This window comes from Haemaphysalis longicornis, unplaced genomic scaffold, assembly GCF_048455015.1.
Source record: "Haemaphysalis longicornis isolate Haplotype H1 unplaced genomic scaffold, Haemaphysalis longicornis Haplotype H1 scaffold_3, whole genome shotgun sequence".
Lineage (NCBI taxonomy): Eukaryota > Metazoa > Arthropoda > Arachnida > Ixodida > Ixodidae > Haemaphysalis > Haemaphysalis longicornis.
Genome location: NW_027526335.1, coordinates 145,329,813 through 145,352,976, shown reverse-complemented (window position 1 = coordinate 145,352,976; position 23,164 = coordinate 145,329,813). Strand labels below are relative to the sequence as shown.

General features: G+C 46.2%; 1 protein-coding gene across 2 annotated transcripts in view; it reads left to right on the top strand.

Moving 5' to 3' along the window:
• Positions 1-23,164, top strand: part of LOC144173448 (uncharacterized) — a 172,293-nt gene that overhangs the window by 131,776 nt on the left and 17,353 nt on the right. For both annotated transcript variants that reach the window (XM_077701868.1, XM_077701869.1), the window contains exon 7: positions 88-192. In XM_077701868.1, the coding sequence (XP_077557994.1) occupies positions 88-192 (105 nt within the window). The remainder of the gene's footprint in view (positions 1-87; positions 193-23,164) is intronic.

Sequence of the window (23,164 nt, the reverse complement as noted above, 5' to 3'; positions counted from 1 at the left end):
TGAATGGTGTGCAGTTTTGCAGAGGTATGGAATGAACACACACCCCTAATATCACGTATGTTGTTTTCTCCATTTTTTCGCATCTAGGAAGAACGGAAGGACGCAAATCTCACGCTTGGCTGTTTTTTTACGTGCCGCATGGACGACAATACCGTGATGTATAATTATTTTAGGAACAACACCCCTTGTTTGGTAATACTTTTTGGTTATCAAGAGTCCTTGCGAGCGTATGCATGAAAAAAAACGATTTTAAACGTACGCCGGGCGTAAAAATGCGTAAACAGTAATACATCTTATATACCTGAGCTTTGAAGTCCACTACCAAGGATGCACAGAAAGCTGGAGTAAGAATTGTTATAATACAGATAATGTTGCACGAGGAATGACAGAAGGAATTAGCGTTAACGTTTTGTTATGGATGCGGCGGTTATAACATGCGTAATTTTATACATCATAATGTTTATCCCTGCAGACTATCATTTGGGGGACACTAATACGCCAATTTAGTATTAGCCTGCAAATATATTTGAAAGTTCTTGTAGTCGTGTTGCAATAATTGCGCCATGCTCTTCCTTACACAATTAAGAGTATCAATGAACGTGGTGAAATTCAATTGTAATGTTGACCGACATATTTCCATGCCTATCATAAACACTCTTTCGCTATACCAGCAGCCGTTAAAGTCTATGCGGTGTACAAGAAAACAGAACAAGAAGTATATTTGCCTAATGTTATAGTAATAATTAGCAGAACAGAATGGAATGGCTGTTTTTATGTAATTGGTACGTATACTGAAGCATTCCTAAAATTAAACCTTTTTCATTGATAATTTGGGACTTAATATTTCTTTAAGGAATACATCGGTATCTCTGACTGTCGCCTGCGCTGTAAACGTAGAAAGACTCTTGTGCAGCAGAGTCGTATTCATCTAGCGGAATGGTTAGCTCGTTTGGCTTAGACAGCTTCCTTCGTTAGTGGTCGCGCCACATCATTTCACAGTCGGTATGGCGTTACAAGGCAATATCACACACATTACTTCATCAGAACGATCCCTGATGGAGGATGGTTACCACGGAAAATATTTTTCATTGGGCTTGCTGGCCGTAATCATGTCACAACAAACGCTAATATATTTCGAGCGTCAAGAGGGATATGCGAACGCTGCCATGGTGTTTAAACTTTTTCAACATGAACTACCTTTGTTGAAAGTGCAACCTGAAATTGTTTGCACAAATCCTGTGCCATATAGTGCCACAGAGAAACACGCCCCTCAAAAATGAACGCCATTCATTGGTACCTCCGCTAAAGCAATATACGTTTTTCTCTAATCATAATCTGTAGTTACGTCCTCGGCTATGCAGAGGACGTAACTAATCATAACGTAGTTACGTCCTCGGCTATGCAAGCCAAAATGCAGAGCCTCAGAAGTGCGCGTTGAACCACGATAAGCCTGCTTGCGTCAGTTGGCTCGGCAAGTTGTACGGGTGGAACCGCGAATAACAAATATAAAAGGCATCGTGCGGGGGGAGGGGGGGGGGCTGCATGCGCAGTGCGCATTTTTAGACGACAGGCTGTTTAAAAACTAAAACTTTTGCCGGTATTTCTGCCTCTATTGCAGTCTATCGGTCTGCTCATTCCGCTGGCCGGCCAAAAGAAAAAAGAATCCTTGAACGAGACATATATATAGGCAAATCATTTCTAAACCTCTAAATCTGGTTGCAATGTTCGCATTGGTGAAGGTAGTTACGCCAAAAGAAATCATTAGGGATGTATAAGTACTGACAATAATACATAAGTGATATTTGCATTGCTCCTTTAATTAAATACATGACTGCTAGATTTTTGCAATAGGCTATAAAAATCACGAACTAGAAATGGTTTGACCTCTGAACCCAAACTTCTGCACGGGGTTCTTGTATATTGAAGGAGACGGTGTTGGTGACACCGCGGACCACGGTCTACCAAAATCACGCTGTAAGCAATTGTGTTAATTAGTTTTAAGGGGAAAGGAAGAACCTTCGAACAGTGGCCCTCTAAACCTTGGTCAAGCTGCTGCCCATGGCCTTCCTGTCTGTCTACCAGGCAGGCAGCTCTGGGACCTCATTGGCCATCAGGGTAAAGTTGATGAAGAAAGTACTCCAGTTCCCTGCTTTTTTCTATGCCATATGGCCATTAGTAACCCTTCGCCCGAACATGATCCATCTCAGAAAACTGGCCACACCGAAGTATCATATCTACCTCTTCCAGCGCTGGTTTCCAAAACCTGATAATTGTCGTCGTTTCTTGGTAATTATATTCACTGAAAAAAAATCGTCTTGTCTCACGGTCTGTGTTCCTCAAATCAAAGTGTGTGGAGGGTATTATAGGAGAGTCATATAAGGCCAAAAGAGAAAGAACTTGGTGCAGAACCAACGGCCGGCCAAAAGCTCCTTGTTCAAACATACATCGCTAATCTGCAGGTCAGGGTCACACCCCACCGGAGCCACAATTAGTTGCATGGCTTGACCTCTAAGCCAGATCTGGCGAAAGAGACAGGTAGATATTCTTGAAGGCCTTTGATGATGGTGGGACGGCAGTAAGGCGCATTACCAAATAAACACATTATTCTGACCTTTCCCCACTCCACTCGTCCCGACCACATCAGTGCAGGCTCCACCAGAGGCTCCGTCCGACTCTACATTCCTAATCCGCGGCGGTGTTTCAAGTTCCAGCGGTTCTGGCAGAGCACCATCTCATGTGGGGTCCAACTAGCCTGCGCGAAATGCACCCTACCGGACCACTCCACAGATAATTTTAATTCGCAATGATGCCTGTGCGTCAGCTGTCAAGGATATCCTGAGGAGATTTAAGGACATGCTAAAGCTTCACACTCGACAAAAATCGTAAATATCAAGGTCACTAAAAACATAAACTTCCTAGAGGCACTAAACAGGATTGCCTCCTTCCCCCTGAGAAGGTACCTGGCGCACCTCGCCTGGGGGTGAAGCGACGTCAGCTTTCAGCCACAACCCACGTCAACGAGAATATCTGGTCGCGCCCCTGCCTCCCGTCGGGTTGCATCTGGCAGCCCAACTCGTCAGGATGCCGCCGGGCAAGCCCGAAGCGGTTATAGGGGGCAACAAACACAGATGCCGCACCTTCCGTGTCTGCTTCAGCCGACGATACAACGCCGACGAGACAAACACGGGCTCCCGCATTGTCGGCCTACCACGCCGCACTGCCAGTGGCGCTCCTGACGCCCTCCCCGGGGGCGGCTCGAAGGGTACCCGGAAAAGTGTATGACCCGGTAACCCGATCCGTCCGGAACCCTCGGGACATCAGACGATGACATTGACTACACAGCGTTCCCGCCTGCCTCATATCGCAAAGAAAGGCTTGTGACATCCAAGTCGACAGAGAAACAAAAAAAACCCTCCGAGAATTAGACCTCAGGGACCATACCTAAGCATATCCACTCCACTAGCTCTGAGCGCGTAATAATGGGCTCAAAAAATATTATATGACGGAACTCTAGAAACCTCCTTTAAAGTCCTGATATGTATGATATAGAGTTAAACCTGGAAATTACGGAGTTGAAACAAAAATTGCAATTATTTGTTACATGCATGTTTCCTTGACATGCAGGTTTCGAGTTAAAGCTATCGTGAGTGAAACAAAACGATACCAAAATTTTCGACATAAGGGATGCTGAACTCTCTTTTCAAGGATTTATTTCAAAATAAAATTCGGCGTGATTTGCACCTGATTCTTTCCAACGAGATAGCCGCAACTAGGCAATCCAAAGAAGCAGCGTTACTCAGCTCCGTAATAAAGAACGCAACTTAATTATGAGTTTTTCCATTTGCACTTTTTCGTGCCTTAACACGTTTCGAGTACCGAACTTATGCTGAAAGGGCGCGTAAACTTCGTACTTTTTTCCGCGCACAAAATTGCTCAGAAGGTTCTAGCTGGTCTGCTCTACTGGGCCGGTATGTTTTCTTTTCTCAATTGAAAGAGGGTATTTAATATTGCGAGCTTGTCTTAAAAAGGCAAAACTTTTCGTTTTCTGGCAACAGAACTCGCGATTGACGAACAGAAATCACAGGTAGCAGTGTAGACGCGCGACTACAGGACGGAAGGCAGGCGTATCGACTAAGCAACACCACACTCACACGTGGAAATGCACGGTTGATTGCCATGTGGGTGAAATTCCGGAGTTAGTGCATTTTCTACATGATTTTTCAGAGGAAGTTTCAAAAACAATGGCTCATCGGCCTACACAATCCGCTATATTAAGCTTAACCATCGCAATGGCTTCGTTACATAGAAGTCGCAAGCCCAACGGTTTTAAAGGGGTTGGCAATGGGGAATTGAAAAACTTCAAGAATTCAGGTTAAATCCAAGAATTGGCTACATAGATGTTCGTTACATCGGAGTTTACCTGTACCCCGCCCTAATCAGCCAAGTGTCATGTGTCTGCAAGGACTGATGCGAATATAGAACAGAGAAACTTCTTCAATAGTTATATGTTATTCAGAAAGGACAAAGATGGCTCCCACCCTCTTCTGGTGGTGTGGACACCATCGCCAAATGATTCATAACTTGCGAATGCATCACCTTAAACACTGTCGTTGAGGCTGTATGGATTCGTACAATGTCACTTAGTAGGTTAATAACTGTATGCTCCCTTTACATTCCTCCTGCCTTGCAGGTCTCAAGCTCTGATTTTAAGGGGCTGCTGCATTAGCCGCCCCAACTCTTTATCCTGCTCCGCGACTTTATTCCACATAATTCTCTTTGGAGCTCTTCCGGTTAAGGCGCTCGAGGTAGCCTTATTGAAAAGTTTCTAACATCCTCGGGAGTATGATTATTCAACCAAAACAGCATACGTACCTTGACACAGGACACATCAGTTATGCGCATGTAGACTGGGCAATTTCTCTGCAGTTATTTTCCCATGCCTTGAATGGGAAGTCTACACGAACCCATGCGCTAGTGACCACTTTGAAACCACACTGACATACATAGGCAGAGGGCCAGATAGTTCGCCTTCGCTGAAAAGGCTCAACGAAGCAAGAAAGAATTAGAATATATTTACCGAAACATCTTAACTTCTCCACGCATCCAGAACACACCTCCATGTTCAACCAAAGCGACCGGGTGAGTAGGCTTCGCTATCTGCTCAGCTAATACCGCCATCAAAATTTAACATTAACAACATACCCAAACAATCGCTCACCTTATCTGAAACACATCCCCCCAACCGTACATTGCCGAACTAGCCTCTCATCGATATGATACTCTCGGAAACTGCCTGCACATCACGACGTATGACGAAATCCACAAGGACCATCTCCTAACAGAAAATCACCTTGCGTTTCCTCAGTCTGGCACCACTTTCACCCTTCCAGTCGAAACCAAACCTTCCCTCTACCGGCCCAACTCGTCTCGTGGAGTTATCGAAATTGAACCCAGCGACACCAATGATGAAATCAAGCAATGGCTACGATGCGAACACGGCCAAAATACTTGACTGCCACCACTTTGGCCGCAGAAACAAAGCTGTCATTACCTTCGATTCCCCGGTACTCCCAAAAGTGGTCAAATACTATAGGCAATTGTGAAAGTGTCCCCATACCAGCCACGAAGAATGGTGAGCTTTAGTTATCATAACATTGCTCAAATCTCGAAATACTGCCCCTCCCAAACCGTGTGCCGCTTATGCTCAAAATTGCACACAGAATCAGACGACTGTGGCCCGACGATTTACTGCGAAGTCGGTGATGAGTTCGGTCACATTTAGCTGAACCCAACTTATCCTGTACGCGTACCCCAAACCACCCAGAGCTGTTCTTGGAAAGATAAAGCTCAATGAATTTTGTGAGTAGACCGTGTAAAGAACAGTACCAAAAAATGGACTTTCCTCCACTTACAGCCCGTTCAAACGAAACGAGAAATACACCCAGACAACCGACCAAAATCCACAACACGAAACAGTGCACCAACCTTAATTGAACTACTTTTCGAGATCGTCTGCTCCAATACGAACCTGCTACATCCCTTGAAGCAATGGCTGATTTATACGTACCTCCTCTGCTGCTGCTTGTGGAAACTATTACATGTGACGAAGATTCCCCTACCTTAGACAATCACATCGCCAACCTTTGGAAGCGAAAAGAGTACCTCACCCAGCTCTACTGCTCTACTTGAAGAAGGCACAACATCATCCGACGTATCCGATATCAATACAAGGTCATTAATCAATACCAAAAAGAACTCTCAAGTGACAACTGGGTAAATCTATGTCACAACCTCGGAAAAACACCAGGTTATGTTTTTTATAGAAACTTTCCCGAAGCCTTCGTGAACAAACGCAATGAGACACCAATTATTAGCTCCATCTTCGGTATCCCGTGGATACCGCAGAGTTGCTCCTAAAAAGCTTCTCTCCACACGTATCACTAGCTCTCCCCCTCTATACCCGAAATCCGCATCCCGGAACCATGCTCCGACCTTGAAAGCCCCTTCACAATTGCTGAACTTTCTACAGCTATTCGTCAAGGCAGACCGAATTCTGCTGCCGGACAAGACCACATACAATCGACCAACCTCTGCAACCTTCCAGAACCAGCACGATATAAGCTCTTGGAAAAAATACACGATTCCTGAGACACCGGGCAGGTACCTTCATATTCTAAGCTATCCCTCATCTATCTCAAACCGAAAACTAACAAAAAACACTTATCTTAACGATTTTTCGCATCTTCAGCCAATCTCCCTCACAGCGGTCCCATGCAAACTCATCGAACGAATCGTTAACAAGCGAATAGTGCACTACCTGGAGTATGTTGAACCATAATTTCACCCAGCGCAAACTGGTTTTCGAGACAATCTCGGCACTACCGGCAGCCTATATATGGCTCCTGTGACGCGTCACTAACCGCTCAAGCTGTTCGAGACACCCGGACTATGTGCTCGCCCTCGACCTCCGAAAGGCCTTTGACTATGTCAGCCAGAGCAGTACCATCCTCGATGAACTTGCTAAGGCCTTTCTTAGCCAACAAGCACAAACATGGATTCAAAACTTCCTAGACGCCCGCCCAATCAAGCTTCAAGGAACATTCCCAAATTGGGCTCCTCGCACCTTATACCACGACAGAGGAGTTAATCAAGGCTCGATCCCCAGTCCCGCACTCCTTAATCTAGCCATTACTAGGATTGTCCGGTACCTCGAATAGTAAACTAGTGCAACGTTTACTTTTCATGCGGACGATATCACATTATGGACAGAGTCAAGGGACTACCCGAATAAACGATCTATGATAACGGCCCTTCAAAATGCAGTAGCAAGCATTGAATCTACCCCAGCTGACCTCGGGCTTCCGTAGCCCCCAACAAAACAGTTTCTGCCAGTTTTTGGCATGCAATCAAGCTCCGGACTTTCGTCCGCCTTAAATCATGGTTGGCGCCACACCTATAACCGACAAACGCGACCACATTCGCCTACTAGGAATCCCCTTCGGTTACAAAAGTAGTCCCTTTATATGGCTGAACCAACGAAAACCGAAATAGAACTCGACTCAACATGCCATTCGAAGACTATCTAATAAGCAAGGAAGAGCAAAGCAAAAAGCAGTGCAGACACTTGCCCGCGCCGTCGCAGTCGGTATTCTTACATATGCAGTCCAATCCTACACATTGAATTGTACCCAAAGACGCGCTCTCGATGTTCTTCACAATGCGACTGTTCATAGCATCACTGGCTTACCGCGCCATACAAGAATCCCAAAACTCCAACCTGCACCTGCCCTTCCACCAAATGAAAACATCAAGCGCAAACCGACCAGTACAACTTAAAGCTCCAACCTACCCATCAAGGTGCCACACTCAAGGCCTGCGGAAGCAAGATCGCATGCTCTTACCTGATTTCCCGATACCCATTCCTCCGTGGCAACGACCTGTCCTGACCGAACGAACTACGGTCCATCCCATCACCTGCACAACGGCTGTTTCTAGAGAAAAACGTTGTCAGAGGCTATTCACCAAAAAACAGCCCGACAAAATGGACATTTATGCTGATGCCATCCTGACACCAACAAACGCCGGAACTGCCAGGGTGTTCCCACATGACAGAACCATTAGGGGAACCCGACACTCCAAAATTACTGTCACACCCACGGAAACGGAACTCCTCCTCATTACCCATGCTCTCGACTACTTAATGCACGACTACCATCAACACATACCAAAAAAGATCAGAATATTAACTGATTGCTACGAAGCATTTAAAGAACTTCGACGACCATTTTCAACTCACCCTTCCGTAAACCAAAATATCAGGCAAACAATGGCCCTACAACTGTACGGCACTCACGTCCGCATAGACTGGACTCCTGGCCATGATTTGGCGGCACCGGGGAATCAGGCAGCCCACGAAGCTGTGCAAGAGACTTGTTCTTTTCTCTCCTCTGGTGACCCCACCTTTTCCCAGCCTTCAGACGTTCCTGAATGCTTGGACACGACCGAAAGTTCCATTGTACCCCCGGCCATCCGCATACACCTGTTCAAACACAAAAAGAAACTCAGACTAAAGCAACTTAAGCCGAGGGATCACGTTTCTAACGAACCTTCCCTTACAAGTACCCAATAAATATTTATCAAAAAATTCTACACAGATGGAATATTTTCGCCGGAAACAATTCGCAAATGGTACTACCCCTACATCAACCCAAAATGTCCATACTGTCGGCACCCTTTCAAGGCTAATTTGCACCACCTGGACTGATTATGCCCCAAATACTCTCAATACCGGTAATTCAATTCCTCATACCCAGATCCCTCAACCCATATCGATACCTTCACATTATATGAACATACCATCAACCTTATCACATGGTTTGCAACTAAGAGCGGCCTAGCGCGAATTATATAGAAATGGCCTAAACGAGTGAATGGACCAGACAATGCTGTACCATTGTCGGGTGAAAAATATGATGCCGCCTCCCGGCAATCACGAACTCATATGAGCCCCCTGCAACCATGAATCCTCCCCTCCCAACTCCCCCCACAAGGCTTAAGGCCCTTTCTTTTTGAATAAAATATTTAACATCTTCACAAACAGTATTCTATGATTTCATTCTTTGGCAGCAAAAGGAATTATGATACGGCATAGCGCTATGGCATTCTTACTGATCAAAATTATTTGGTACGTGATAGACACTCTTGATCGCTGCATTTCCAACACAGCATTTCGTGTGAGAGTAGGATCGGCGTTTCTCAGGTTCATGTACACAAAATGTCTGCGCCCGGGGCGGCGTTCTCAGCTGCACATTGGTTATTGTAAAATGAACTCACTTGGGAATACATTGTTTATTGTAAACGTCAGCTCAATGAGAGGACACTACAACTAACAATCTCTTAATCTATGTATGTAGATCATGAGCAAATATCTTTGAAATCCGGTACTCTGTCCATCGGCGAACGCCAAGTTCAGCTTGGCGTTGATAATCTTTCTCGCTGGGCAGATCTAAGTAGTTTTAACTTAATCCGGGAAAACGTGCCTGCATCACATTTTTTAAGGACGCGCGGTGTCCAGGGAGACCCTGACCCTTAACGCAATGGTGACTCGATTGCTGTAATAAAGGAACACACGTTTTTAGGTGTAGTGTTGGGCGAAAAAAATCACATTCGTCCTAAACATCAAATAACTCAAACACATATGCCGAAAAAAAACACCCTGAAGGTCCTATTGCTAGAATCTTACTGGGCAGACAAACACTCCTTCTGTTCCGTTATACAGCTTTCATGGTATCTCGGATGGACTACGGCAGTGTTGTATATGCATCGTTCCGGAACAAAAACAGCATTAAGAATGTGTGATGTTCGGTGATGTACTGCCCTTCGGGCTTCGCTTAGTGTGTGCCGCTTTCTGTTCAACCCGTGTCCGTCTTACGTAGAGTGCGACAAATGCTGGTTCGCGCACCAGCGACCCTATGTTGACTTGTTATACGTCTTTAAATTTGATCAATTATAAGCTATCCCGTTTAACCTTTAAACAAGATGAACCTTAAAAAAACGGGTTAAACACCTAAATGTAATCGTCGTCAATGTTGTTACGGTACTTAATCACAGGGACACTTGTTTACCCCTCTCGCTACCCGTAACAAAAAAACACAGGGAAAGTCATTTACGCCTTGTTCTAGAACGCTTCGTGGCTCGTACTAAAAAAACACGGCGATACTCGTTACGCCTCGCGCTAGCATGCTTCGTAACGCGCACTAAAAAATGGGACACTCGTTTACGCTTCACGATAGAACGCTTCGTGCTTCAAGACCACTATGCCTTTGCAGCAAGGCTGTATTCCTGTACCCCCCAAACGGTTTCATCTCCCTGGGCAAAAACGTTAAGGCACTTACAATACACTTATACACTGAATACTTCGCCACTCCTCAGGTTTCCCGTTAGTGGAGATGGCCCGGAATTTTTTAACGATACACCCACATCTCAGCTCTTTTTATATCGCTCTTCGCTTTCTGCTGCTTTCTCCCACAGAGTGATGGACCAAACGTCTGAACTAATTGGATACTTTTTAGACAGCATTAAATCATTCTGTACCGATCTTTTACCACCACGGCAGCTCCGCCCTTTGTCTGCCGACTTCTGATTTCTAAAAATTGAGAGAAACCTAGTGCGAAAAATTAAACTCTGCATCACTTCTTGCACTTGCGCGGATGACTGAATGGCGAAGCTGTTTTAGGCGGGTATTTGCGCACAGATAGCAGATTGGCGGACAAATTGGCGGACATTGGCGGACAGATGTGCATAGTTTCGGTGCTAGTAATATATTTCATATGCATCGAAGGGATTGTTTTCTTCTTCGCGGCGAGTGGTGGGAGCAGTCATCCTGAGCATTGCGCCGTTTCGCTCATACCCCTGCGGGGTATGCGCAAACTTCGGAAATATCATGCATGATCAACTACTGGCCCTCAACACCAGTTATCTCCATTGATTTTATTGTTATTATCGGTTCTATTGCTTACGTTTTCATCGGTTTGTTAACCACAATTTTAGGCGCTCTTTTCCCTAGTTGACCTTGCGTCATGTAGATCCAACCATCATAATGAATGAAAATGCAAAAAAGTGCTCCAAGTTCCAAGTTCAAAAGTAATTGTTCCAATTTCCAAAGAAAGAGTAGTTTCCAGTAGGTGATGCCGGCAGTCGAACGCGGCAGAATTAAATGAACTTGACCAAACTTCCACTGTATTTATCGTGGTAGGGGCCAAAGGGAGGGAAGTTTTTCACTTCGATATATTTTCACTTCGTTCCCTGACTTTGAGCGTGCGGATGACCTTTCTGTTTTAGACGCTTTGGCCGATGCGTACGATACTTTTGTGCTACTTAGCGCTTCAGGAGACATTGATACACTACCTACCACTTTTGAGAAGCTAGTAAAATCATACATTTCAGAGTTTATCCCTACAAAGACTAAAAAGAAAAACACTGATGTTCCCTGGATGAACCGTGATCTTTTACACTTATCTCGCAAATTCCGGAGACTTCGCCGCTGCAAATCGTCTTGCAATCCACAAAGTACTATCAAGTTTACTGATGCCAAGAGGGAACTTCGAGAGCAGCAAAACATAGCTAAAGATTTCTTTTTTTGTGTTCAACATCAAAGTTTACTATCCAAAAATCCCCGCAAGTTGTGGCGCTCCGTCCGGCCCCGCGATGCTTCCTGCAATTATTTCAAAATAAACGACAGAATCATTGATGATTCGGCGGAAATTTCAAACGCTTTTAACTCGTTCTTTCAGTCTGTCTTTACAGTCGACAATCTTGTTGTTCCTTCTTTTTCCACCTCGCGATGCTTCCTGCAATTCTTTCAAAATAAACGACAGAATCATTGATGATCCGGCGGAAATTTCGAACGCTTTTAACTCGTTCTTTCAGTCTGTCTTTACAGTCGACAATCTTGTTGTTCCTTCTTTTTCCACCTCGAATCCAACGTCTCCAATCAGCGATGTAGTGATCACTGAAGAGGGCGTGTTAAACCTTATACTTAATTTGGACACTAAAAAATGTAATCGACCCGATGGTATCTCTAGCATGTTTCTCTGGACCTGTAAATACCTTGCAACAATTTTTAATAAATCCTTAAATCTGGTGCTGTTCCCTGATCTTGGAATAACGGCAAAATGGTACTTATACATAAATCTGGTGGCAAGCACGTTTTCAGCAATTACAGGCCCATTTCTCTTACCCCTCATTCCTGCAAGCTATTAGAGCATATTATATACAAACATTTTATTGCATTTCTCGAATGTAACAACCTGTTGTCTAACTTCCAACATGGATTCAGACGAAGTTATAGTAGTGTTACGTAGTTAACTGAATTCGTGCACGACATTACTAGTAACATGGACATTGGTAATCAGGTTGACGCACTATTCATTGACCTTTCGAAAGCGTTCGACACTGCACTTCACTCTAAACTACTATGTAAATTAAACACCATTATAAACAACCCGCGACTAGTTACTCGGATTTCTAATTTTCTTTGTGAGCGCTCGCAATACGTTTGTTATAACGCAACTGACTCCGACATTGTTAGTGTTAGTTCAGGCATTCGGCAAGGTTGTGTACTTGGCCCGTTACTATTTTTACTGTACATAAACGATTTGCCTAATAACGTCACCTCTAAAATTCGTCTGTACGCTGATGACTGTGTTTTGTACGAACCCATTGACTCTCCTGAAGCTCATCATCGTCTAATTGACTCATTTGCTAAATTTCGTGAATGGTGTGCAACCTGGCATATTAGTATCAATTTTAACAAATCCGTGCTTATGTCTTTCACGAATAGTAAGTCCCCTTCCTGCTTCACGTACTCATTTAACGGATCCACCTTAAAAAATGTAACAGAATACAAATATATTGGTGTTGTTCTTTCCAGCAATCTGTTTTGGTCTGAGCATATTAACTTTATCTGCACAAAATCTTTAAAAAATTAGGTTATTTAAGACAAACACTGTCCCAATCCCCAAAAGCACTAAATTACTATTGTATAAAACACTGATTCGTCCTGTACTTGACTACGCATGCCCCGTATGGAACCCACACAAGCATGGTGAAATGGATAGAATTGAGGCCATAAAAAAAAAGCTATCAGATTTATTTGTAATCCCTATTATCGCTACTTTTCACCTTCCCTTGCCCTGTCTTTTCTTGAACTCCCCACACTACGCATGCGCCGACAAAAGGATTCTCTGAAATTGCTTTACTGTTTTATTAACTCAGTATATTGCATGCTTGAAAATACCTACGTCTCATTTGCCTCGCCGTCTATAACTAGAAGTAATCACCACCTTAATATCAAGCCTTACCACTGTGGAACCAGCGCATTCAAATTTAGTTTTTTTCCTTTCACTGCCGAAGTCTGGAATGGATTGTCCGGTGATACTCGCTCCCTTCCGCTGGAAAATGTTTTACTTGCCCTTGCTGATTTGCGTTAACTGTTCTTTTGTTTTATTGCTCTGTTGATGTGTTTAATTGCTATTTTTGTTCCGTGAATGCTCACCCCTGCCATAGCCCCAAATTGGGGGCTGCAGAATGTATAAATAAATAAATAAATAAATAAATAAATAAATAAATAAATAAATAAATAAATAAATAAATAAATAAATAAATAAATAAATAAAGTGTATGAGAGGTGGGAGGGATACAGAACACAGCATTTACGCGGTAGGGGGGGAAGACAATTGTCTGTCGACGATATTTGCAGCGAAATTAACAGATATGCAGCCAATGTTTTAGAGGGCTTTGTCCTTCAGCGTGCGCCTTAGTCCATCGAAGGTTATCAGGCGGAATACTTTTAAAGCAAAGCTTTTTACCTCTACCCCGCAAGGGTTCTTTCGCGACCGTTGGTGTCACCAGAAAACTCCAGCGAACAAATAAAAGAATTTACTGGCACCAACGGGAATCGAACCTGGAACTAACAGACTAAGAAAGCGAGAGCCCGTTGTCTTACCGCTTTAGCTACGAGCCCACGTGAAGACGGTGAAGACAGGTGGTGTAATCACCAAGCACATCTACGGGTTTTCCCCCCGCGTTCTCGCTGAATGCCACGTGAAAGCGTCGCGCGACCACTAACACCCATCTAGCGGCCATGTGCGCACCTTGCTCATGTGCTAAGAGTTACAAAAATTAAAGGAAGCTCACACCAATGCATGGCATCTCACTCCAAGTACGCCAATGTGCTAAAGCCTGGGGCCTCCAGTTTTCACGTAAAAAATCACCGCTCCTTGACGTCCTCCCTCACGCCAAATCAAGGAATACATTAAAATACTCCTTGATGGCCAGGCCATCACTCCAAGCCCCAGCATCAAGATCCTGGGCCTACATCTCCAGGCTAACACCAAGAGTGACGTCTCCTTGCAGCGCCTCAAAAACAGCAATGATCAAATCATACACGTGATCAGGCGAGTTGCAACCAAGAAGCGAGGCCGAAAGGAATCCGCTACTTTTAGATGCGACGGCATCTCATTCACTCGCCTTGTTCCTCCATACGGCGTTGTTGTCCGTCCACACCCCTCCCCCATTCTCCTCGCCGTGCGAGCTGCGCTCTCCGCCGCTCACCCCCTCTCCTCTCCGATAGCGAACACTCTCTCGCGAGGGGCATTGGATTGGATTCCATTGGCTTGGCTTGGCTTGGCTTGGATTGGATTGGATTTGGATTGGATTTGGATTGGATTTGGATTGGATTTGGATTGGATTGGATTAAAGTGGATTGTGTTGCGTCATAGCCGCACCACGTTGCGTCATAGCCGCGGCTCTGAGGCAACGTGGCGCGGCAGGGGTCTCACGGCACGTTTCACGCGATGGGAGAATCCACCTAACGAAAACAACAACGGAACCCCCTATGCGTCGCATCTACACAGGGGTTCCCGCGAGGGGAGGTGGGAGTAATTTTCGATTAATTGAAGCTTTTGTCTTCTCGAGTGTCACTTACGTCAACCCTTCGTCTTCTTCTCGACAAGGAGGACATAGAGATGCTTTATATAATGATTAGAAAGGCAGTCGAGCTGGCCATTGGTCTTCTCATGAGTGCGTCCACACAGAGGTTGCTTAGCACGGGGATCTACAACACGGTGGAAGACCTGATATAAGGCCATCTTTCTAACCAGAAGGTACTAATCAGAACTGGAGTGGGTAACCGCATGCTTCACCAGATTGGCTGGGCAGCCCAGAATGTCACTCCGCTTGACGCACTCCCAGACTCTTGTTGACTGAAACTAAGCATGCTCGCTTCGCTTAGAAATATGAACCCCTCACATGACGAGGGCCACCGAAAGCATGGGATCAAGCGCCAAACACCACTTTCGGTGGGGATCATGCAGTTATCCACACAGACGCCTCCAAACATCGAGGGCAGTAATACGCCATCATCGTGGCTACCTCCAGAACCAACCTCCTTGCGTGTACCTCGCTTAGGACCCAAGAAATGACCGCAGCAGAAGAGGCAGCCATCACCTTGGCTCTCACTCAACCATGGGTTCGGAGGGTAGTCACCGATTCCCAGCAAGCCTACTGGAATTTCCAGTCGGGTTGGGTGTCCTGACCTGCAATGCGCGTGCTAAAAAACCACTCCCCAAACGGTTCCATTCAGCTCATCTGGACACCCCCTCACGCTTCCATGGAGGGCAACGAATACGCCCACCCAACAAGCCTGCGCTATTACATCCCGTGCTATGGAGCTGCACGAGGACAGTCACCCGCTTGTCACGTTCAGGGAGATCACCCAGCACTATCGCCTTCTGAGACAGACCGTACCTTCGTCTTACCCTGACCTTTCCATAGAACAACTACCCTACGGCTCATACAATCCGGGCTCCTTCCCACATCCTACGCGTCTTTACTTAATGCATCCGAATAGTTGCGACGCTGAATGTAAATTTTGCTCAGAAGTAGGAACATTCTCCCCCGTAATCGGGGTGTGCGACTTTAGCCCTGAGCACCCTCCTTTCTTTCCGTCAACTACCCAACAAGAGCAATGGGGGATGCTGCTTTCAGGCCGTCTCTACCTACCCAGCTTCAGCTGCTGGACAGAACGGAGGCCGCGCGGACTGCATATGGGCCCCACATAAGAAGGAATCACTCCCCTGCGCTGCACTCTGGGCCGTTCAGAAATCTTAACAGAAGTATTACTTCCTCCTTCTTCTCCTCCTCCGTCTCTGCCGCAAATCTCGTTGCCTCCGTCCGCGGCGCAGAGATGGAGAAGTCAGATCGTCTAACACCGTGTTGGAGCTTACTTTAATTTTATAAAAAAAGTTTAAACTGTTGTGCTACACCAATACAACTCAACCAACCAACGTTCAAGCATCATGCATTGATTTAACCCTACCAAGAATATCTCTTTGAAGTAATAAATTGTGTGGTTAAGTGCATTTCACTTCTCTCTACTATTTGTAGAGCGATGTGAGTGAATTTAAGTGACGTCGCATGGGTAATCGTTGTGGGTGCCGTTTACAGCTTTGCTTTCGAACCACATTCACGGGGTGGATTGGCGCGATTTTTTTTTAAAACGCGTTTCTACGCGCACTGCACCCGGTAGCTTATCAGCATTCTCAAGGTGGGTGGCCTTGCGTCAGGTCTGAAGCTGTTGCGTCATGACCGATTTCAAGTTTTAGCGGATTCATGTTTTGCCGTGGAATCTGCCTGAGGCTGGCCTGTCACCGGCTTGTAGGGGACGAGGCTAGGTGCGAGATACAATGCGCCGTAGACTGCTCATGTGCTTTAGCTAGTGGGCTAGACACAGCGGCACTGTTCTACCCTGTGTGTAAAAAGACATCCCTTTGAATGTCATCAAGAAGGAGGAATAAAAGGTCAGCATTTTAAGTGCACTTTTAAAATCTACTAGCCCTAATAAGGTAGTGCAAAAGTTTTCACAGCATAAAGGTACTCGTCAAAAAAATCAGTGCCCTTCAACTCTCGAAAGAAGGATGACCATCGAAGCAGGACGCAGTCCACTGAGTGCGCAAGACAAGACCAGTTTGTTTGTAATTTACCATCGAGAACACTTCCCAGACAGTTCGCAGAATGAAACTTGCAGAATGAAGCCTTTCATTAGCAAAATGTAACTTTTATTCTAGAGTACCAACATCTAGCTGTCTGTTTCCCTCCGGTGTCCTGCGCCTCATAGTTTGTATTACGCATAAACACAATCCGTTCGACCACTCAGGGCACCGGACAGGTCGCTTTGGGCAGTTTGACGTCAACGTGTAAATTACCCACCTGCACAAATGACGTCATCAGTGACGGTACAAAACTTATGTTGCGCGTGCACCCCTTCCCCCACTGCCAACCAGCGCATGCGTAAGCCAGCAACTGGGTATGAGCGCGTGCTTAGACATGAAAAAAAATCACGCCATATCCACGGAATGAATGATGATAAGTTTGGCGTAGCTCGAGAGGGGGAGATCATCGTAACCGTAACTCTCCCGTGAAAGTTCGCTCATTACATCATTAAGAAAGACGTAAGACTGTGTGCGTACATTGTACAAATCAACTTTTATTTTCGGAGTCAATGCTCCCAGGCCCAGACCTGGTGAAAAACCCCGCGCCATCGAGGACTACCCCGCACCTTCACCACAATTTGTCACGTAGGATGGGACCCAACGGTATAGAAAGAACTTTTATTTAGGGCGAACTTGTGCCCGAACAAGACGAGAGGAAACGAGCAAAGGTCCTTGCGTCTCGTTCGATCTCCGAGAAAGACTGCCTGCGTTCGTGGCGTGATCTCTTGCGTGATCTCCCCCTCGCAGTGCACGTGCGCTCGCGCCTCCGTTGGCGAACACAGACAAGCTCGCGCTCCCGGTGGCGAGTTTGCGCTGCCGGTTGCAGCCGGTTCTTGCGCGTGCAACGCGGCCCACTTTGCGACATCTCCGAAAGCATGCGGCGGTCACGTACCACGAGACACAAGGGATGAACAGACCCATGACTTAAGGAGCTTCGCCCCTAAAACACCGCCGAAAATATCACTCTTAGAGCCCCGTAAGTTGCACAATATTGTCTCGCGTCGGTGTTACACACGACGGAGTCAATGTTTATCTGGGGGGATTCGCAGCTACTCAAAAAAGTGGAACTTTATGTGGCAACGGCGCCGCAGCGGCATCCAGTTGTGTTCGCACCTATTCCCTCCTCTGTTCGGGCCAACTTTGTGCCATTCCTCCTCTTTTTCCTCCAGGTGAACACCATGCGGCCGTCCCGTAGCGAGTTAAAATCTGGAAGGCCTTCAGCTTTATTCTAGTGGACAAACATGTGGTTGTTCCTTTCTCTCTCCCGTCGTAGGATCTCACTGTCTGTATAACACCCCAACCCACGCCCAAACCGCCCGATTACAAAGGACAGCTGAGAGGAGGCATTGGGTCATGAGACTTCCACGTTTAAATCTGCCACCGGCATAACGGGCATGTCATCGGTAGCGGCATGAAGCGCAGCTGTGCGTGCGCGCCCCCTCCTTCCACCCACAACCCGTGAACACGTATATCGAGCACGGGTGATGGGCGCATACTCAGGTGCAAATTACACAGGCGAAAAAGTCGTTACAAAAGTCTTTCCAGCTGTTATAAATTATAAGCTCAAGCAGGCATTTCGAACGGGCCAAGGACTCTTCATCGTATATCGAGCCCCGGTGATGGGCGAATACTCAGGTGCGAATTACACATGCAAAAAGGTAGCTACAAAAGTCTTCCCAGCTCTTATGAATTAGAAGCTCACGCTGGCATTTCAAACGGGCCAGTGGCTCTTCAACAGAAATGGATCCGAAGGTACTCAGCCAGATAGAATTTGAGGCGACAACGGTGGCGGTTACATGTCCGGGGGCAGTGGCGGCGGCGGCTTTCGGCCGTTTTTACGCCTATTCGCACTTCAGTTGATTCCCCGCAGTTTATGATAATGGCGCTCCCGCGGTTCTCAGCCGATGGCGCAACTTGTGGAAGAGGCATCGGTGGTCGGGAGGGGAATGACAGTTATAAAATTGGGCTCTACAGCGGCGAGGATGGGCCCCGGAGCAGCGTCGAGTAAATCGACTTCACCTGAATCGACTTCCCCAGAATGAAACCTGGGCGGAGGGGTAAGGGGTAATAATATACTGCTTCACAATAAAAAATGAATGGTTGCAGAGGTCGGCAAACTCACTCATGAGTCCACTCACTCAGACTCATTTGGACTCAAACTCACGCGTGAGTTTGAGTTTGAGTGAGCGCGAGGCTAGTGTGGCATGGTGAGTTTGAGCTTGAGTGAGTTTGAGCCGAGTGATCACGACTGAGTTTGAGTCCGATTGAGTTTGAGTCCATTTTGAGTTCTGAGTACATTTTGAGTTTGAGTCCATTTTGAGTTCTGAGTACATTTTGAGTTTGAGTCCATTTTTAGTTCTGAGTACATTTTGAGTTTGAGTCCCTTTTGAGTTCTGAGTACATTTTGAGTTTGAGTCCATTTTGAGTTCTGAGTACAATTTGAGTTTGAGTCCATTTTGAGTTCTGAGTACATTTTGAGTTTGAGTCCATTTTGAGTTCTGAGTACACTTTGAGTTTGAGTCCATTTTGAGTTCTGAGTACATTTTGAGTTTGAGTCCATTTATAGTTCTGAGTACACTTTGAGTTTGAGTCCATTTTGAGTTCTGAGTACATTTTGAGTTTGAGTCCATTTTGAGTTTGAGTTCATTCTGAGTTCTGAGTACAATTTGAGTTTGAGCTCATTTTGAGTTCTGAGTACATTTTGAGTTTGAGTCAATTTTGAGTTCTGAGTACATTTTGAGTTTGAGTCCATTTTGAGTTCTGAGTACATTTTGAGTTTGAGCACATTTTGAGTTTGATTACATATTGAGTTTTGAGTACATTTTGAGTTCTGAGTAAATAGGAGTTTTAAGTCCATTTGGAGTTTGAGTACATATGAGTAGCCTAGCAGGCAGCTATGGTTGGCTGTTAAGTTTCATGCGTCACTGTGGGCTCGGAATTCAAGTTACCTGCGGGTAGGGCACCAATCGCGATCTGCATGATCGGTTGGGAGGGAGGTGGTGTCTGATTTTTTTTAGTTTCTTGTTGAATTTTTATGGCCATAAGCACTTCCTGTATACCTAATTTTCGTGGCTGGGCGCGTGAGTGATAATTGACTGGTGAGGTCATAAAAAAGGGTTGTCTTAACTTTTCCTCCTGGCGGATCCACTAAGAGGGTGGGAAAGGGTGGTGGGAAAGCACACGGCGGCGCTGGCGTGCTGGTTGTTCGCCTGCTACTGTTAACGGCTTGATATACTAGGGGTCACAAAGGAAGAGGTGAGAGCCGGGGGGAAATGGGGGCGGGGGCTGTCCTTTCGACTGTTTCAAATGAATTAGCTGAATTGACTGGGCAGCACCCCTTAAGACAGAATAATGACCACATTAGATTGGGTGAAAAGTGAAACTGATGAGGCTAAGGCGTGTAAGGTATCAAATGAAAGGTCCGGATTAACGGAATCACGCGGGGTAAATAAAAAAAATGCTTCCTGATTGTAGTCATCAGGCAGTCATAATGAGTCATAGATTGGGTTAAAATTCAAAATGACGCTGCGAAAGCATGTGGGGAATCAAATTCAAGGTCTCGATGTGGGGAATCATTCGGGACGAACATGAGATATGTATATACCATGACGTAGTCATGGTAAATCAAAGATTCGGTTAAAATTCAGGTTCATGACGCTAGGGCGTATCAAATTAAAGGTCTCGATGAGGGTAATCACGTGCTTCCTGATTATTATCATGACATAGTCAAAATGGGTCATAAATTAGGTTAAAATTCACAATGATGCCACTGGGTGTCCGGGGTATCAAATTGAAGGTTCCGATAAGGAAAATCACGTGGGACAAAAAAAAATCGCGCCAATCCACCCCGTGAATGTGGTTCGAAAGCAAAGCTGTAAACGGCACCCACAACGATTACCCATGCGACGTCACTTAAATTCACTCACATCGCTCTACAAATAGTAGAGAGAAGTGAAATGCACTTAACCACACAATTTATTACTTCAAAGAGATATTCTTGGTAGGGTTAAATCAATGCATGATGCTTGAACGTTGGTTGGTTGAGTTGTATTGGTGTAGCACAACAGTTTAAACTTTTTTTATAAAATTAAAGTAAGCTCCAACACGGTGTTAGACGATCTGACTTCTCCATCTCTGCGCCGCGGACGGAGGCAACGAGATTTGCGGCAGAGACGGAGGAGGAGAAGAAGGAGGAAGTAATACTTCTGTTAAGATTTCTGAACGGCCCAGAGTGCAGCGCAGGGGAGTGATTCCTTCTTATGTGGGGCCCATATGCAGTCCGCGCGGCCTCCGTTCTGTCCAGCAGCTGAAGCTGGGTAGGTAGAGACGGCCTGAAAGCAGCATCCCCCATTGCTCTTGTTGGGTAGTTGACGGAAAGAAAGGAGGGTGCTCAGGGCTAAAGTCGCACACCCCGATTACGGGGGAGAATGTTCCTACTTCTGAGCAAAATTTACATTCAGCGTCGCAACTATTCGGATGCATTAAGTAAAGACGCGTAGGATGTGGGAAGGAGCCCGGATTGTATGAGCCGTAGGGTAGTTGTTCTATGGAAAGGTCAGGGTAAGACGAAGGTACGGTCTGTCTCAGAAGGCGATAGTGCTGGGTGATCTCCCTGAACGTGACAAGCGGGTGACTGTCCTCGTGCAGCTCCATAGCACGGGATGTAATAGCGCAGGCTTGTTGGGTGGGCGTATTCGTTGCCCTCCATGGAAGCGTGAGGGGGTGTCCAGATGAGCTGAATGGAACCGTTTGGGGAGTGGTTTTTTAGCACGCGCATTGCAGGTCAGGACACCCAACCCGACTGGAAATTCCAGTAGGCTTGCTGGGAATCGGTGACTACCCTCCGAACCCATGGTTGAGTGAGAGCCAAGGTGATGGCTGCCTCTTCTGCTGCGGTCATTTCTTGGGTCCTAAGCGAGGTACACGCAAGGAGGTTGGTTCTGGAGGTAGCCACGATGATGGCGTATTACTGCCCTCGATGTTTGGAGGCGTCTGTGTGGATAACTGCATGATCCCCACCGAAAGTGGTGTTTGGCGCTTGATCCCATGCTTTCGGTGGCCCTCGTCATGTGAGGGGTTCATATTTCTAAGCGAAGCGAGCATGCTTAGTTTCAGTCAACAAGAGTCTGGGAGTGCGTCAAGCGGAGTGACATTCTGGGCTGCCCAGCCAATCTGGTGAAGCATGCGGTTACCCACTCCAGTTCTGATTAGTACCTTCTGGTTAGAAAGATGGCCTTATATCAGGTCTTCCACCGTGTTGTAGATCCCCGTGCTAAGCAACCTCTGTGTGGACGCACTCATGAGAAGACCAATGGCCAGCTCGACTGCCTTTCTAATCATTATATAAAGCATCTCTATGTCCTCCTTGTCGAGAAGAAGACGAAGGGTTGACGTAAGTGACACTCGAGAAGACAAAAGCTTCAATTAATCGAAAATTACTCCCACCTCCCCTCGCGGGAACCCCTGTGTAGATGCGACGCATAGGGGGTTCCGTTGTTGTTTTCGTTAGGTGGATTCTCCCATCGCGTGAAACGTGCCGTGAGACCCCTGCCGCGCCACGTTGCCTCAGAGCCGCGGCTATGACGCAACGTGGTGCGGCTATGACGCAACACAATCCACTTTAATCCAATCCAATCCAAATCCAATCCAAATCCAATCCAAATCCAATCCAATCCAAGCCAAGCCAAGCCAAGCCAATGGAATCCAATCCAATGCCCCTCGCGAGAGAGTGTTCGCTATCGGAGAGGAGAGGGGGTGAGCGGCGGAGAGCGCAGCTCGCACGGCGAGGAGAATGGGGGAGGGGTGTGGACGGACAACAACGCCGTATGGAGGAACAAGGCGAGTGAATGAGATGCCGTCGCATCTAAAAGTAGCGGATTCCTTTCGGCCTCGCTTCTTGGTTGCAACTCGCCTGATCACGTGTATGATTTGATCATTGCTGTTTTTGAGGCGCTGCAAGGAGACGTCACTCTTGGTGTTAGCCTGGAGATGTAGGCCCAGGATCTTGATGCTGGGGCTTGGAGTGATGGCCTGGCCATCAAGGAGTATTTTAATGTATTCCTTGATTTGGCGTGAGGGAGGACGTCAAGGAGCGGTGATTTTTTACGTGAAAA